General features: G+C 40.9%; 1 protein-coding gene across 7 annotated transcripts in view; it reads left to right on the top strand.

Annotated features, from left to right (window-relative positions):
- Sox5 (SRY-box transcription factor 5) overlaps window positions 1–14748 on the top strand; it is a 367386-nt gene that overhangs the window by 263432 nt on the left and 89206 nt on the right. For all 7 annotated transcript variants that reach the window (XM_055605653.1, XM_055605658.1, XM_055605654.1 and 4 more), the window contains exon 8: window positions 3698–3783. In XM_055605653.1, the coding sequence (XP_055461628.1) occupies window positions 3698–3783 (86 nt within the window). The remainder of the gene's footprint in view (window positions 1–3697; window positions 3784–14748) is intronic.

The following is a 14748-nucleotide window of genomic DNA, read 5'->3' on the forward strand; positions in this document are numbered from 1 at the left end:
TTCCAGCAGTTGTCAAAGGCAGAGATGCTTACAGGTCACCTGGAAATCCCGTTCAACTTTACATTCTGATTCAGAAGCTATACTCATCCTGATTTAACATGTTTTCCCAAAGCTAGGTGCCATTAAACCACCAACCATCAGCCTGATCTGGTCGTGCTGGGGCCTGAAGCTCAGATCTTTGACATGGGGAATCCACCTGCATGTCCTGACCTTTGGTAGCGGCAGAGCTCAGGCACTGTGACTTTGGCCAGCTTTTGAGGGCAGTTAGAGCCTGTGTGCTGGCTGGCCTGGAGTGGGTAGGCTCTCTACAGTGAAAGAGTGTGCTCTCTGGGGAGTGCTTTGTACCTTCCTGTGACAAGTGAACCTCTCACAAAGATTGTCCTATTCTTTGCATTTGAGACTAATCCCACACCTCAGGTGAAGGGAGTCACATGGGCCAGAAATACCAGGAGGGAATTAAGAGTCATGGCTATTCTCCCAGCCATGCCCAGTGCACTGGGCTTAGGGTGGACTGTGCAACTGTACGGTACGAAGCAGCCCACACAGCCTCCTCCAGCACCCTCTGTCCTGCCCTTGCCTGAGGTACTGACTCCAAGTCAGCTTTCTCCAGCTTCTTTCCAGTGAGACCCCATCCTAGTTCCCTGCCTGTGGGCCTCTTCTGAATGTTCCTTCACCGGCCCTTGAAAGTTCCCGAATGCCTTACTGCCATTCACTGTTGCTGTGATGAAATCATCTGACAAAACAAGCTGGGGGAGGAGTTTGCATTAGATCATAATCCTCAGTGACAGTCTAATGTCACAGAGCAAGCAAGATGGCAGACTTGATGCACCTAGTCACATCCATGGGCAAGGGTAGAGAGAATGAATGCATGCATGCTTCCTCCCCAGCTCACCATTTCCCTTTTGATTCAGGATCAGCTGGCTCTTCCAGCACCAGTTAATGTTATCAAGATAGCACCGCCCCACCCCCACAAGCCAGCCTTGTCTAGTCTCTCACTGAAACTTTTTTCTCAGGTCAAGGTAACAATGAAAACCAAGGATCCCTCTCTTATTCTTAAAGTTCCCAGTGGCCTCAATGTTTCCTTCGAGAGAGACTGTAAATGTTAATCCCTTCTCCAATCCTAGCACCTGCTTATTTTGAAGGTTATTTTTAACTGTATTTACTCCTAGCTGATGTCATCAAGCTTAAGGCTCCACTAAGATGCATGCTTAGCTGGGTGCCGTATGGCACACCTGTAGTCCCAGCACTCAGGGAGGCAAAGGCAAATGGATCTCTGGGAGTTCAAGGCCAGCCTGGTCTACAAAGCTCATCCAGGACTGCTAAGGCTACACAAAGAAACCCTGTCTCAAACAACAAAAACAAAAAGATGCATGCTTACCTCTCTCAAAGCTTAGAACACAAATACTTGAAACAGATTTTCTTGTTCTGTCATGTAATTCCTTCAGCCTCCTACCTTAGTGTGGCAATCTTATTTCTTATTCCTTTCATGAACCCCATAAACAGACCTTCTCTTCTGTCAGTGTTGAGTGGGAACTCTGAAAGTCACTCTGGAAGGAGCTCTTGCCTTGTCAGGAGGACAGCCCCCCCCCCCCCCATATTTCTCTGCACCATTGTAAAGTTTCTACCCGCGCACCCCTGTCGCCTGCCACACAGAAGTCTGCTTCTGTGGCGTCTACTAGCTAGTTCAGTAATCTTAGAGGCTTTTCTTCTTCACGTCTGGGGTGGCCTCTCTTCTGTAGGATAAACTTAGATGCTTTAATATTTGCTTATAGAACCCTGAATAATAAATTAGCATCCAACGCTGTCTACAGTTCCATTCATGTCTGTTTCAACACCTGCTCTGTAGGTCAGCCACCATGTGCTGTTAGGGTTAGGGTTATAACTGTCAGTGTGACACCACCTCTACTACCCAGGGAAAGAGTATCAACTGAGGAATTATTTAGATTGGATCAGCCTGTGACCATGTCTGTGGATACATTATCTAGATTCTTGGCTGCTGTTGAAGGATCTGCCCATGGTGGGCAGCCTCATTCCCTAGGCGAGGCCCTGAACTGTACGAGGAAATCTAAGCAGGCAGGCAGCATAGGTATGTACATTAAGTTCTCCCTACTTTCATCCATGAGTGCCACGTCACTAGCTATTCCTCCCTTGATCTCCCCTCAGCGAGGGAAGAAACCTGGAATTGAAATCTAAACAAGGCCACTCTCCTAGTTGCTCTTTCTCAGACTGTTTGCCACAAAAAACAAAAACAAAGCTGGAGCATTCTCTTTAGAAAAAAGCTAAACATTATCTATACGAAATCTGTACACCAGTACAAAAATATTTATTATAACACAAAATCACAACTAAGTATAAAATTAAGAAAATTGGTGAAACAAAGATGTGAGAGTCTGAAACAAGCTCCTAGCGGCCTCTCTGGAGCCTCCAACTTGAACTCACTGCATCTGGAATAAACCCCTGTGTTTATATTAGACTTTTTAAACATATACCTTCCAGTGGCAAGAGCAGTGTTTACCATCTATCAAAGGTACTGAGTAAGTGTTTTAAATTGAATTATCTTAGTATTGTTTATGCATGAGCACTTAAACAGTTTGTTTCATGGATTAAGATTTTTTTTTTGAGACAGGGTCTCACTGGGGAGCCCCCACTGACCATAAATTTCAGGTCCTTCTGCCTCAGTTTTCTGAGTGGTGGGTTTATAGACACCTGGCCTTGTATGTTCAATTTCTAAAGCCAGTTTAGTATATTAGGACAATTGTTCTTACAGTCATCACTGTCAGTTTCTTGCTATTTGTATTTCCAGTGGTTAACGAATGTGCACTATTGACTGCGTCACTAGCAAACAGTTGCCCTCTGTTACAAGCATCTTCCTTTCCTGCTTTATCACACAAATAAATATTTCTTGATCTGCATCAAAATACACCTAATAATCCATTTATACCTCTTGTGTCTACATTTTTATAGATAAGATGAGAAAAACAAGATTAATTTTGGATTTTTTTAATAAGTAAAATTTTGAAAGATCTGTTTGTCTATTTGTTGCCTTTAAAATATAGGTTTGTCAACATTTATCTCCAGAAAATTAAAATGTCAATATTTTCTATAATGTCAAAAAGAACAAAAAGAAAGAACAAGCATGAAATGTTTTCTCTATATTGAATTTGCCCGTGAGCTATTAAAGAGGTTATTTGAATTCAGACCATAGCACAACATTCAAAAGATTAGCTAATGGCTTAAATCTTTGGTGTTTAGCTCGGTAAAATGAAAGTGAGTTTAGTTAAGCTCTGTCTATGGTAAACCTGAAAGGTTGGCAAGGATTTGCTGTGTTCCAGTCAAGTCTGCAGTGGTGTGTGTGTGTGTGTGTGTGTGTGTGTGTGTGTGTGTGTGTGTGTAGTGTGTTGTATGTGTGTTTCTCCAAGCACAGCCCTCTGAACCATTCGCCCCCAACCCCCATTTTCCTAAATACATCATGAAAAAAGGATGAGGTTTCAGCCTTAATTGCTTGCTCCTTTTATTCGCATTCCTCTCTCAGCCAGGGTTGTGAAGAGTGTTGGTAAAAGGCTACACAATAGAGCTTTTCATTAGGCCCGAGCCAGGCAAACAAAGGCAGGCTTTTGGAAAGAGTGAATGCAGGAGTTTAATTTGCAGGTGGAGAGGAGATAAAAGGTGCTGACGCCTCTATTATTCTCTTACTTAGGTGACCCTTACCCTGTTCAGCTGATCCCAACCACCATGGCAGCTGCTGCTGCAGCGACACCAGGCCTAGGCCCACTCCAGCTGCAGGTAAGTTGGGAGACAATGCAGGGGAGGCAAGGGTTAAGTAAACGCAGAAGGTAGCCATTATCCTGTTAGCGCAAACTCCAATGGAGGACTGAGATTTGGGTCGCATGTTTGCTTTGTTTTTACATTCATTTGTTTTGTTTCTCAACCCAAAGACTATTTTCAATGTTGGCTGTGTGCTCTGAACTAAATATCACTTAGATTTCTGTCGTTGTCTGGTAAGGTTTAACAAAGTGGCTTCAGTTTCCTGGCTTGTTGGCAGGCATCATGGTTTTTTGTCACAGAATGGTCCCCCAAATAATAAACAAACGAACAACCCATCAAAGATACCTAACGACACCTAAAATCCAAGGCAACTGAAACAGAATTTTATGTAAAACCATTGAAGATGCCTGGTGTTATTACAGTATTCACAAAACCTTTGCTTGTTCTCCGTGCTTAGTGGCACAACCTCAGAGCAAGCGAAGAGGAGCCCAAAGCCATTGTGTATCCATCTGACTTGAGTGTATCCTGACACCCTACGGGAGACCTTGTTGCCCCTCAGACTGCATATTTCCAGTCCACTCTGGAAAGTCAATAACCTTACCAGATGTCCAAGCGATTTTAGAAATTATGTCTCTGAGGTTGAAAAGAGAATCAAATGATTGGTAGAGGGAACTTTCCTTATCTCCATCTCTGAATAGGTACCCCATAAAATATCTCATACGCCCCATTATTGTGAGCCTCGGGATTATGTAGCTAATGAGAACAGATGATAAGCTAATACCCCATCCCATCTCTTCCTGGAAAACTGTTTTATAAGCATGGGAAACATGCTTAAACTATGCAAAGCCAGATGTGCGTCAGGCACACTTCATACAGCTGAACTGTGTCCATGGGTGTGTAATTGGTATTAGTCGACTTTTTCATCAGATCCCAAGACCTGGGTACAACTGCTGACTGTATAGATTTGCCAAAGCCTGGAGATTGGCAGGAGGGGGACAGCAGTATGGAAGCGAAAACAGTGTTCTGGAGAGGTTGTAACATTTGTTCATAGTTTATCTTTTCCGTGGAAAACTATACCATGTCTGTTTCTTTGAGCTGGAAATATGTTGAGAAGTATTGTGTGACCGTGCAGACAATAACATTACTGTAACATTTATTATCCTTTCCAGTGGTGTCTGGGGAAGAGCAACAGTGTGGGAAAGGGATTGTAATAGATATGATTCCAGACATGAAGACTTATACTCATTGTCTATATTTGCTATGGGTAAATTATTGTTTCTAACTTTTTCAAAGAATAGCTTACAGTACTTGACACTAAAACCATTTATGCTTGTAGGTAATACAAAATGGTCCTCTATACTAAAGCTAGAAAAAAAGATAAAGAAAAAGAGTGGAAAAAAAACCCAACAGGATTTAAAAGAAAAAGGAAGAGCTGCCTCCAGCAGCAGATTTGAGTGTGGAAACATGTTTTTAAGGCTTAGGACAGAGGTTTCTGTTTTCCAGGAACCACTGGAGGGAGGGGATGACCATGGGGTGAGCATGCCCCTGGAGCCCCACTGGGGGTCTCCACTGCACAGCGGTGCCCAGCAGCTCAGCTGTGTCCAGGGAAGACATATTAGATATTCGACATGAATTAAGTTTTGATTTTTATTCTGATGAGTGTTCAGCATTTCTCAAGATCTGAAGTATGAGTTTCTTTACTGAGAAACAAAGAAAGCCTTTGATCTCAGACAGGTTTGCTCTTTCTGTAAACAATTTAATCTGTAACAGAGCGAAGTTCTTTCATTTCCTTTCCCTTGGTAATGGGGTCTTGCCAAGTTGCTCAGTCTACTCTTGAACGTGTGACCCTCCTACCTCATGGCACTGTCTACTCCTGAGTGTGTCCCCTTCATACCTTGTTCTTAGAAGAGTTACAGGTGTCTGTCTGTCTGTCTTCATACTGCCTTTGAAAGGTTTCCACCTAGGTGGCTTTATCCATTAAAGTTTATAATTTTAGTTAGTGTCTCCAATAACCTTTACTGTAATAGTGTAAGAAAATTGGCCATCGAGACATCCTCATGGAAAGCCATGGCTACTCATAAAATGTAGTTATATTTTGGCAATTATGGGAGGAGGAGCGGTATTCATGCCAAATAACTCCCCAAAGCTTGTCATTTAAGAGTGCCTAAGTTTCTGTTCAGTAGCTTCTGGCATCTTTACTGCAGAGCTTGTGAAGCCCTCGACTTAACTTCAGCCACTTCATATTGACAGACACCTACTCTCTCCTCCTCGCCCCCACGGTAGACCTACCCCGATTGGTCTGAGGAAAGCCATCTACAATGGTCTTCACCCTAACCGCACACCCACCTCCACCGGGAAAATCTATTTCTGAAATGTTCTGTCTTAGGGGGATGTAAACTCAGCTCTGCTGTCTGTCTCTTCATAATGTCCTACATTGACCCCTCTTCCCTCCCAGGGATTAGAATGCATCCTGCTAGATATTTATTCATGTGTCCCGTTCACATCTTACCATCTCCCTGTCTGCTCTTAGGTCAGAAACCCAGTTCTAGACACCAGAAATGAAGGAAGAGGCCACTTACACTTTTCCTTCTTAACCACGCATGACCCCTGGAGAACTTCTGGGTGGCACACTGGAGAAGTGGTTTTCCTGGGTGTTGTTCAGAGTTTCCCAGTTAAGCTGAGGTAGATGGGTTTTATTGGTGAATATGTCCTACCTTCTTTGTGATTGAGACACACACTCCCATTGACAGCAGCCACTTGGGTAACAGAGGCACGTGGATAACAAGAGTCCCTCCTCTTGCTTCCTGCCCCTTGCTTCCTGCCCTTTGCTTCCTGCCCCTGGCTTCCTGCCTTTTACTTCCTGTGCTTTGCTTGGGAATGGAAACATGAGAAACAGTCAAAGGCAAGAATCTCATGATCAATACTTGGAGAACCAATAAAGTCAGATTTTAGGAAAGGGAGCTCATGGTTACAGTGCTACTAGTGCCAATTGCTGGTTTCTTTGTTTCAAAAACATCAGTTCTTTTTTATATGATTGTTTACTTGTTTGCTCTCTGTTACTGTTTGATCTGTTTCTGTTTGTCCTGGGTGAGGAGTGGTGACCCCAAGACAGGAGAAGGGACCCGGAGCTGAGTAAGGAGAAAAAAAGGACAACTGGGGAGTTACTTACATAGCCCTGGCAGACATGCACTGGTCTGAGTCCATGTTTGTTCCTTACTAGAAGAGAAGAGAAATCTTAAAAAAAGAAATACTCCTCCCCTTGGGTTCAAATACAATGGTTTGAATTTAAATAAAATGCCATAACGACTAATGTTGCTAGCTGCTGGTGAGGCCTTGCACACCATCATAGGTAATAATTTCCTTGGACTATCTCATTTAATTATTGTTGCAGCACTGGTATTAGATACTAGTAGCCTTGGACAAGGAAGGAAGCTTGAACACGGAGTATAAAGTGAACAGATTTTAATAATTACCTTTGACTAACTGTGGCTGGGAGATTTTATTTGCAACTCTGGTGTAGCTAGCTTTAGTTACTTTTTGGGTCCTTCTTTCTTCTGCCCTTCTCAACCCCCTTTCCTCCACTCTTTCAACCCACCAACACTAGATAAGAGAGGAGAATGGGTAGAGAGGAAAGGAAAGATATCCATGAATAAAATTAGGGGTCAGAAAGAGGATAACTTTATCCTAAGACTCTTCCTGCTGATTTAGGGGCATCAAGTATTTTGGGGCAAATTTGATCTTCACTGTCAGCGTATCTAATTTCATCTTGTTTCTTCTTCTTTGCACATGACTACTTAACAGACATCAGCCAACAACAACTAACAACCTATCCCGAATGATGAGAAACCACCAACCCCATCTAGTGGGGTTCTAGCATTTATTTACCCTCTGAAATTTTTCCAGAATTCTAAACGTCACATAGTCTCAGAAACTATGTGTAGCTGGCAAAATCCCGCCTCTACTAGAGCATGTGGCAAATCATAGTCGCCAGCTGCAAGCAGCCCCAAATCATGACACCTGGGATTCAAGGGAAAACATAGTCTCATAATATTTTTTGTTTTTAAAGAAACTAAGATTTCAAAATTGTCACTCTGCTCTGGAGTCCTTCTCCTTCAGGGAGTTCTCTAACTCAGTAGCTGGAGAATCAAACTGTAACCATAATGCTGATTGGTTGGCATCAAATACACGTGCCTCCTAGAAGCAAAGTGATCAGTTGGAATGGCAGTGGTAGCTCTCCACTTCAGACTCTGAGCTCCAGGTCACACCCCTTTGCACCAACTCCAGTTCAGATCCTTTTCGGTACTGAGATTTGATGAGGAGCGCTGCAGATCTCTACCCACTTCTGGTTGACTTGATTAACCCGTCATGTTTTCTTTTGAAGTAACCTTGTGCATATGACTGTTCCCACTTGCATAAAAAAAAAACCGAATCTTTATTAAAGTAAAAACAAAAAGATGAGCATAATGACTTTAAAAGATCTATAGAATGACATACCTTAGATAAAACTACTTTTATTTTTACTACTTAATTTTGTGACCCTGGAAATGACTACCATGCATAATAAAAAGTATTTTATATGAAAACAGACCTCATTGTCTATTTTAGGAGTAGTTAAAATATTTCAGACATCACCATATATTTTCATTTCTTGAGATAAATGATTTAAAATCAATTATGAATAAAATAAAATGAGCATGTTATACCAATTACTTTTTAAAAATTTCTTTTTCTGAGGGCAAATCTCTCTTTTGTCTGATGCTTCCTACATATTTTCTAAGATTCTAAGCCACATGACTACCTTCATGTTGGCCATAGAGAGGGAAGATGATATAGATGTTTGTATAGACTATGGTCTCAGCCCCAGATGGATTTCTCCAAGGATTGTCTTCCACCATGTCCAGGTTGCTCTCTCCCTGGCCTCACTGAGTGCTCTCATTCTCTCTCTTCCTCCACTTAGAAGCAAACATGCTCTCCTGAGCTATGTGACCTCTGCCCATTTATCAGTGGCTTGTGTTCCTCTCTTTCACTTAACACATCGAAGATCCACTCGTGTCTTTCCATTATAACTGACCATGGTAGGCCAGCCATTGTTCTTTCAGGGAAGCCCTATAATAGTCTTTCAAGCATGAATTTGCTATCTCAGTGTATTTTCTTATTATTTTTTGTTAGAAAACTGTTATGTCTTGTTCCTTCATAAGACCTTAGATTCCTCTCTTTTGATCTCAGTCCCTTTTCTACTCTCATGAATGCCATTGCTAACTGTGTTCACTATTCCTCTCATTGCTGTGAGCAAATACCTGATAAAATGTAACTGAAGGAGGGGTTGTTTATTTTGTCTCCTAGGTGAGGGGATGCAGGGCCTCATGGTGGGGAAGCATGATGGTGGAGCTTGTAGCTGGAGAAGTCTGCTTCCTCATATCTTGGCAGACCACAAAGTGATAATGCTTACGCCCATCTTGATTTCTCACTTCTCCTCTTTTAGTTAGCCATTTTGTCACCCACATTATGGTAGACAGTCTCTTTACTTTGAATCTTCTTTTGGCACACCCTCAGAGACACACTTAAAGGTGTACCTCCTAGTTAAACTAAATTCTATCAAATTGTCAGTGTAAATTAACTATCTCATTCACCCAGCTGACTCAGATTTAACCTTCAGGTTTCATGTGAAAAACATTTATTTTTCAGGAAAGACTTGATCCAGAGTCTGTGTTAAGACAGTTGTAGAATATGTTCAAAGTTATATTTCCTGATTTTTTTTTCTAGTCAGGGTTACTATTGCTGTGATGAAATATTATGAGCAAGCAACCTGGGGAGAAAAGGCTTTATTTGGGTTACACTTCTATAGCACTGTTTATCATTGAAGGCTATCAGGACAAGAACTCAAACAGAAGGAACCTGGAAGCAGGAGCTGATGCAGAGGCCATAAAGGACTGCTGCTTAGTGGCCCCTCATAGCTTCCTCAGCCTGCTTCCTTATAGAACCCAGGACCACTAGCCTCGGGTGACACCACTCAAAAAAAACAATGGGCTGGGCCCTCCCCTATCAATCAGTGATTAAGAAGATGTCCCATGAGCTTGCCTACAGCATGGTCATATGAAGGCATTTTCCAGTTGAGGCTTCCTTCTCATTACTCTAGCTTGTGCCAAGTTGACATAAACTAGCCAGCACACTGGTTTCTACCAATCAAAATCTAGATGTCAGTAGCCTGAGGTTATTTGAGCTTCATCAAGTGATTTCTGTATATTGTGGACTCAATAAACATATGTTACATAGAGGGGAGAGGAATGAAAATTAACATTACAATTTCAGTAAATTATCTGATCTCCTTATATGACTGTCCTGTGAAACAATAAAATTCAGCTTAATGTCAATAAGTTTCTTACATAAATCTTCATAGTATAATCAATAATTTTGTGAAATTAATGTAAAAAAAACAACAGTTTTGACTTATGGAAGAATGGAAAAATAGTTTTAATTTAATTTCATAATAAAATGTCAGCATTCTATAAAAAAAATTTAGCTAGTAAAATGCTTAGAAAACACTGTCTGTGACTGGCACCATGTTTGACACCAGGGTATTTGCAGAAATTGTTTTGTAACCTTTCATTAAACCACCTCGATCGGTTCTACCTACACTGTCTCTCCTCTGTTGCTTGCCTCACTAAGGCAGAGTCTTAGTCTATGAGTTTCCAAGTAGCTTTTTCTTGGCTGGAGGCCTCACTCTCACCTTCTTGTAATATATGGTGTAGTTTGCCCTTTCTGAGATCTACAGAAGTACGCTGTTTAAGTCATAATGCAGCATTCCTGCAGACACCCGACTTTAAGGTCCCCTTTTCCACTCATCTTCTGCAGCTGCCTTCAAACATGCTCTTGATCGGATTCCTTGTCTTTCTTCTGGGAATGGTGCACCCCCAGGACAGGATCTCCTCCTTGCTGGATTGTACCTCAAGAAACCCAAAGAATACCTAGCAAATTTCAAGTGCTCAGAATCTGTCACTTGCTGAGGGTAACATTAGTTTTCAATAAAATAACGCACCATATGATTAATTTCTGAAACAAATTGTATTTAAGGACTAGGGGACTTTGTAGCTATTTCAGTCTCTATTTAAAGACATTTAGAGTATAAAGACACTCTAGGTAGCTCTGCCTCCTCTCCTGATTGGGCCTCCACTTACCTTGGCCTAACTATGAGCTGCTACATAAACACTGTGCTTGTGCTAGGGCAATTGCCTAATTCTTTTGAAGCCTTTATAGCTTAACAAGGGGAGATAAAGCACTGCCACCTCTAATCACTCCCATATGCTATGCTAACACGCGACAGACACACATGAGAACATGCATACTGGAGATGCTTTTAGGTGACACGGTATGGTTCATCTTGCAAAGGCAGCACTGACGTAAACTGTGCCTACGTAATAGGTGAATGAATTTATCAAAAGGGTAACTAGCCGGTTAGCACTCTCATATCCTAACTTGACCCATTTTCTCTTTGCCTCCTTAGATTATTTTTTTTAATTTCTCTTTCTAATTTCATGTGCAATTGTATAAATTGGGTATTTTTCATCCTGATGTCACTTCTTTTTGAAGAAGATGGGTTTTATTTACATACCAAATGAACCTAGTTTTATTTCTATATTTAAAATGAGGTCTAAGTATGTATACAAAATATAGCTAACACAGAATTTTTAGATGTTTGTGTCTTGATGAAATTAGCTGTGAATTGTCTGTTCTTAATTAATAAAATCCAATGAATGCGACAGACTTCCAGCTAACATTTATTTTTCCCATTCATTCTCATTAATTTGCATTTTACTTAATGAGCATCATGAATCTTTTAATAGTAGTTATACTGTACTGTCCTATTTCTATTTTTTAAGCTAGGCTTCTAATATTTGAAATTAGACGGAAATATTTATCCAGTTTCTTCTCACTTTATAAATACTGTATCTGTCTTGGCCAAAAGATGGTTACCACCTGTTCTACCTATAGGAAGCCAAAAGTACCGACTCCAACCAGTGATTAATAGTGATAAGCAGAAGGAAACAAAGATTGGAAAATTTTTTTGGACAGTCGTATTTTGCTCAAAATAAGCAAGGAGTCCTCAATCAAGAATTCTTATTGAATTAATTAAACTTTAAAATTTTTACTACAACTATTTCAAAAATTCAAAAGAATCTTTCTGGAATGTTAAGGCAAAAATTTCATTTTGTCATAAGTGGCATGAGGAGCTCCTGCAGTTTCAGGGACATATCTTAAGTGTGATGAGCGAACTTGCACAAGCTCCCTTCGGTAGAGAGCCCTGTGATGGGGCTAAAGTCTTGGAAGCTCTCAAGGCTGAGGCAGCATGAGCTTCGGGCTGACAGGGCTCCACCAAGGAAGATACGGATTAAAACAAAACCAAACCAAACCCTGAAGTTGGTCCTTTTATCAAAACCCTGCCAACCTTTGAAAGAAGTCAACAGTGGTGATAAGACACCAATAACTGTTTCACAGTCCTCAGAGCCGAAAGTGACTCAGCATGGCTTGTGGTGTTCAGCCCACAATGCTCCAGAAGGATCAAGAAATTATCAAATGGAAAGACTTGGTGCAATGTAGGTCCTGTGAGCTCTCATTACAAGGAATGGGTATGTTTCCATGTTGAGATGTTCACATGAAGCTTTCCCACTGGACTAGCTAACTACGCAACTAGCATTTAGACCACACTATTCCCTTACCAGATGGGAAATAATCAAGGCCTTCCCTTTTGCTGCAGTTCTGGTAGGCTGCTCCCCAACTTGTCTGTTGAGTGAATTTTCTCACAGGTTAGAAGGCTGAATTCTCTTGCTTCCTCTCCCTTTGACCCTGAGCCTGCAGGGCAGACAGACAGAAGCACACATAGGACTAAACAGCACAGCTGCAAGGGTAAGCATTTGCATATGTATTAATAGAGGGAGAAAAAAACCACAACAATTAAATTATATACAGAGACATCCTGCATACTAAAGAACATATGCAAATAGGCCAGGGGAAGTGCAGCCAGCATTTGCTCTGGCTTTTCCAAGCCCATATGGAATCCAGACAGAGCCCAGCAGTTTTCAAGCACCCTTCAAGGAAGAACCTATTTGGTTGTGCTTCTGGAGTTATTACCACCCCCAGGGGTCCCAGGGGATACTTGACATTTGGATGGTGACAGCAGGGATTGCTAAGTGTGTGGGAAGCTAACAAAAATATCGGTTCAAGAGCTTCTCTAGCATTTGTCTTTATTGTGACCAAGCAAACGTGGCAAATTTCAGATTTATAGTTGAATCTCTACCACGGATGGTTGAACGAAAACAGAGCTGTTACTCAGGGCCAGGGGCTGGTAACAACTCCATGCTGGTGTCTTGGTAATCAGTACATGTTAGGTGACTCTCCAATGGTTCCAGGTTAGTAAGTACACCTAGGAGGATTTCTGGGCTCAAAGACAGTGTTAGAGATCATTCTAGGAAAGTACCGATTTGTTGTAATTTTAAAAGCTGGAATTTATTTTTTATTTTAGCAAGAAAAAATGAACTACTTAATGCAGGTACCTACTTGGCTGTAGACAACTAATATGTTTACCTTAGAAATGTAGTATTCAGTGAAACTGGTAGTTTAGTTCGTACCACTAGTGTTCTTTGAAGTTTGCTAAGGAATCGTTAGGAACTCCAATGCCACCTTGAATGTAAAGATTTATAAAGATCACAGTATCATAAATGGTAAGAGGAATCCGAATGAGGAAAGATCCTAAGACCACCAGCTGCTAGGAGGTTTGTGTTTGTGTCACAAAACTGTTGAATATGATGAATTATTAGTGCAGCTAATGCAAACACATGCCTGGAATGAGAACCTCCACAATTCATAATAATTAATACTTAAACATATGGCCCATTTATAAGGTACTTTGAGGGAAAGAAACATGCAGGTTAGAATTACTGCATTGTCATACTGAGGAGCCATCTTCAGATTTCTATTTTAAGACTATTCCTTACAGTATAGTGACTCTAAGTATGTTGCCTGCCTACTGTTGTCAGGATTGCTCCTGACTAAAGCTCAGCTTTGGGCAGTCCATTGAACTTCTCTATTCTTCATTTTCCTTGTCTCTAAGATGTGGGTAGAAACAATAGCTCTTTATGAGGGCTAAATGAGATAATGCACATAAAATTCTCAGAGCCAGAGAAGTTGTCATTATCATTTACCATGTGTTATATTATGGGCCAGATCCAATGGCAGGTATTTTAGCTGATTAATAGAGCTTTATTAACTGCTATTACAATTATGTTTATTGTTTAAATTGTGCATGAAAATTGGGTCATAGGGGGTTTTTTGTATAAATATACATCAATAAAACTGAGGCAAATGCCTCATATATGAGAGAATACTATATTCTTGTGGGTGACATAAAAGTCCGTTGAGAGACCATAGGAGGTCTAGAGAGATGCTCAGGCCGTAAGAACACTTCCTCCTCTTTCGAAGGGCTGAAGTTTGGTTTGCAGTACCCTGTTGGCTTACAGACTCCTGAAATCCATGCTTCAGGGAATCCAATGCCCTTTTCTGAATTTTGGAGGCATCTATACTGACATTCACACACCCATGCACAGATATACACACATACACATGAATAAAAAAATATTAAAAGAACTTAAAAAATCCACAAGAGGCAATACATTTACTTATCTAAAATAGAAACATCTGGATAGCTACTTGGAATGTAGTTTCCCATATTTTGTTATTGTGCATGTTTTGTTTCATTATTCATATCTATGAGGTAGTAATAAAGCCTCCAGGCATGTCCTGCATTTGCATGGGTGTAATGAAAATGAATTGTTCTGTGCATTGCCCCCAACTCTTTCAAATAAATATCTTATAAAATCTAAAATAAATCATTGTTATATGGGGCCTTTTAATGTGAGATTTAAAATTTAAATAACATAAAATGTTTTCTGGTATTGCCATTTGATACTTACTCATGCGCTGCACAGGTTA

The sequence above is a fragment of the Psammomys obesus genome, unplaced genomic scaffold, assembly GCF_907164565.1.
Source record: "Psammomys obesus unplaced genomic scaffold, mPsaObe1.curated_primary_1811, whole genome shotgun sequence".
Lineage (NCBI taxonomy): Eukaryota > Metazoa > Chordata > Mammalia > Rodentia > Muridae > Psammomys > Psammomys obesus.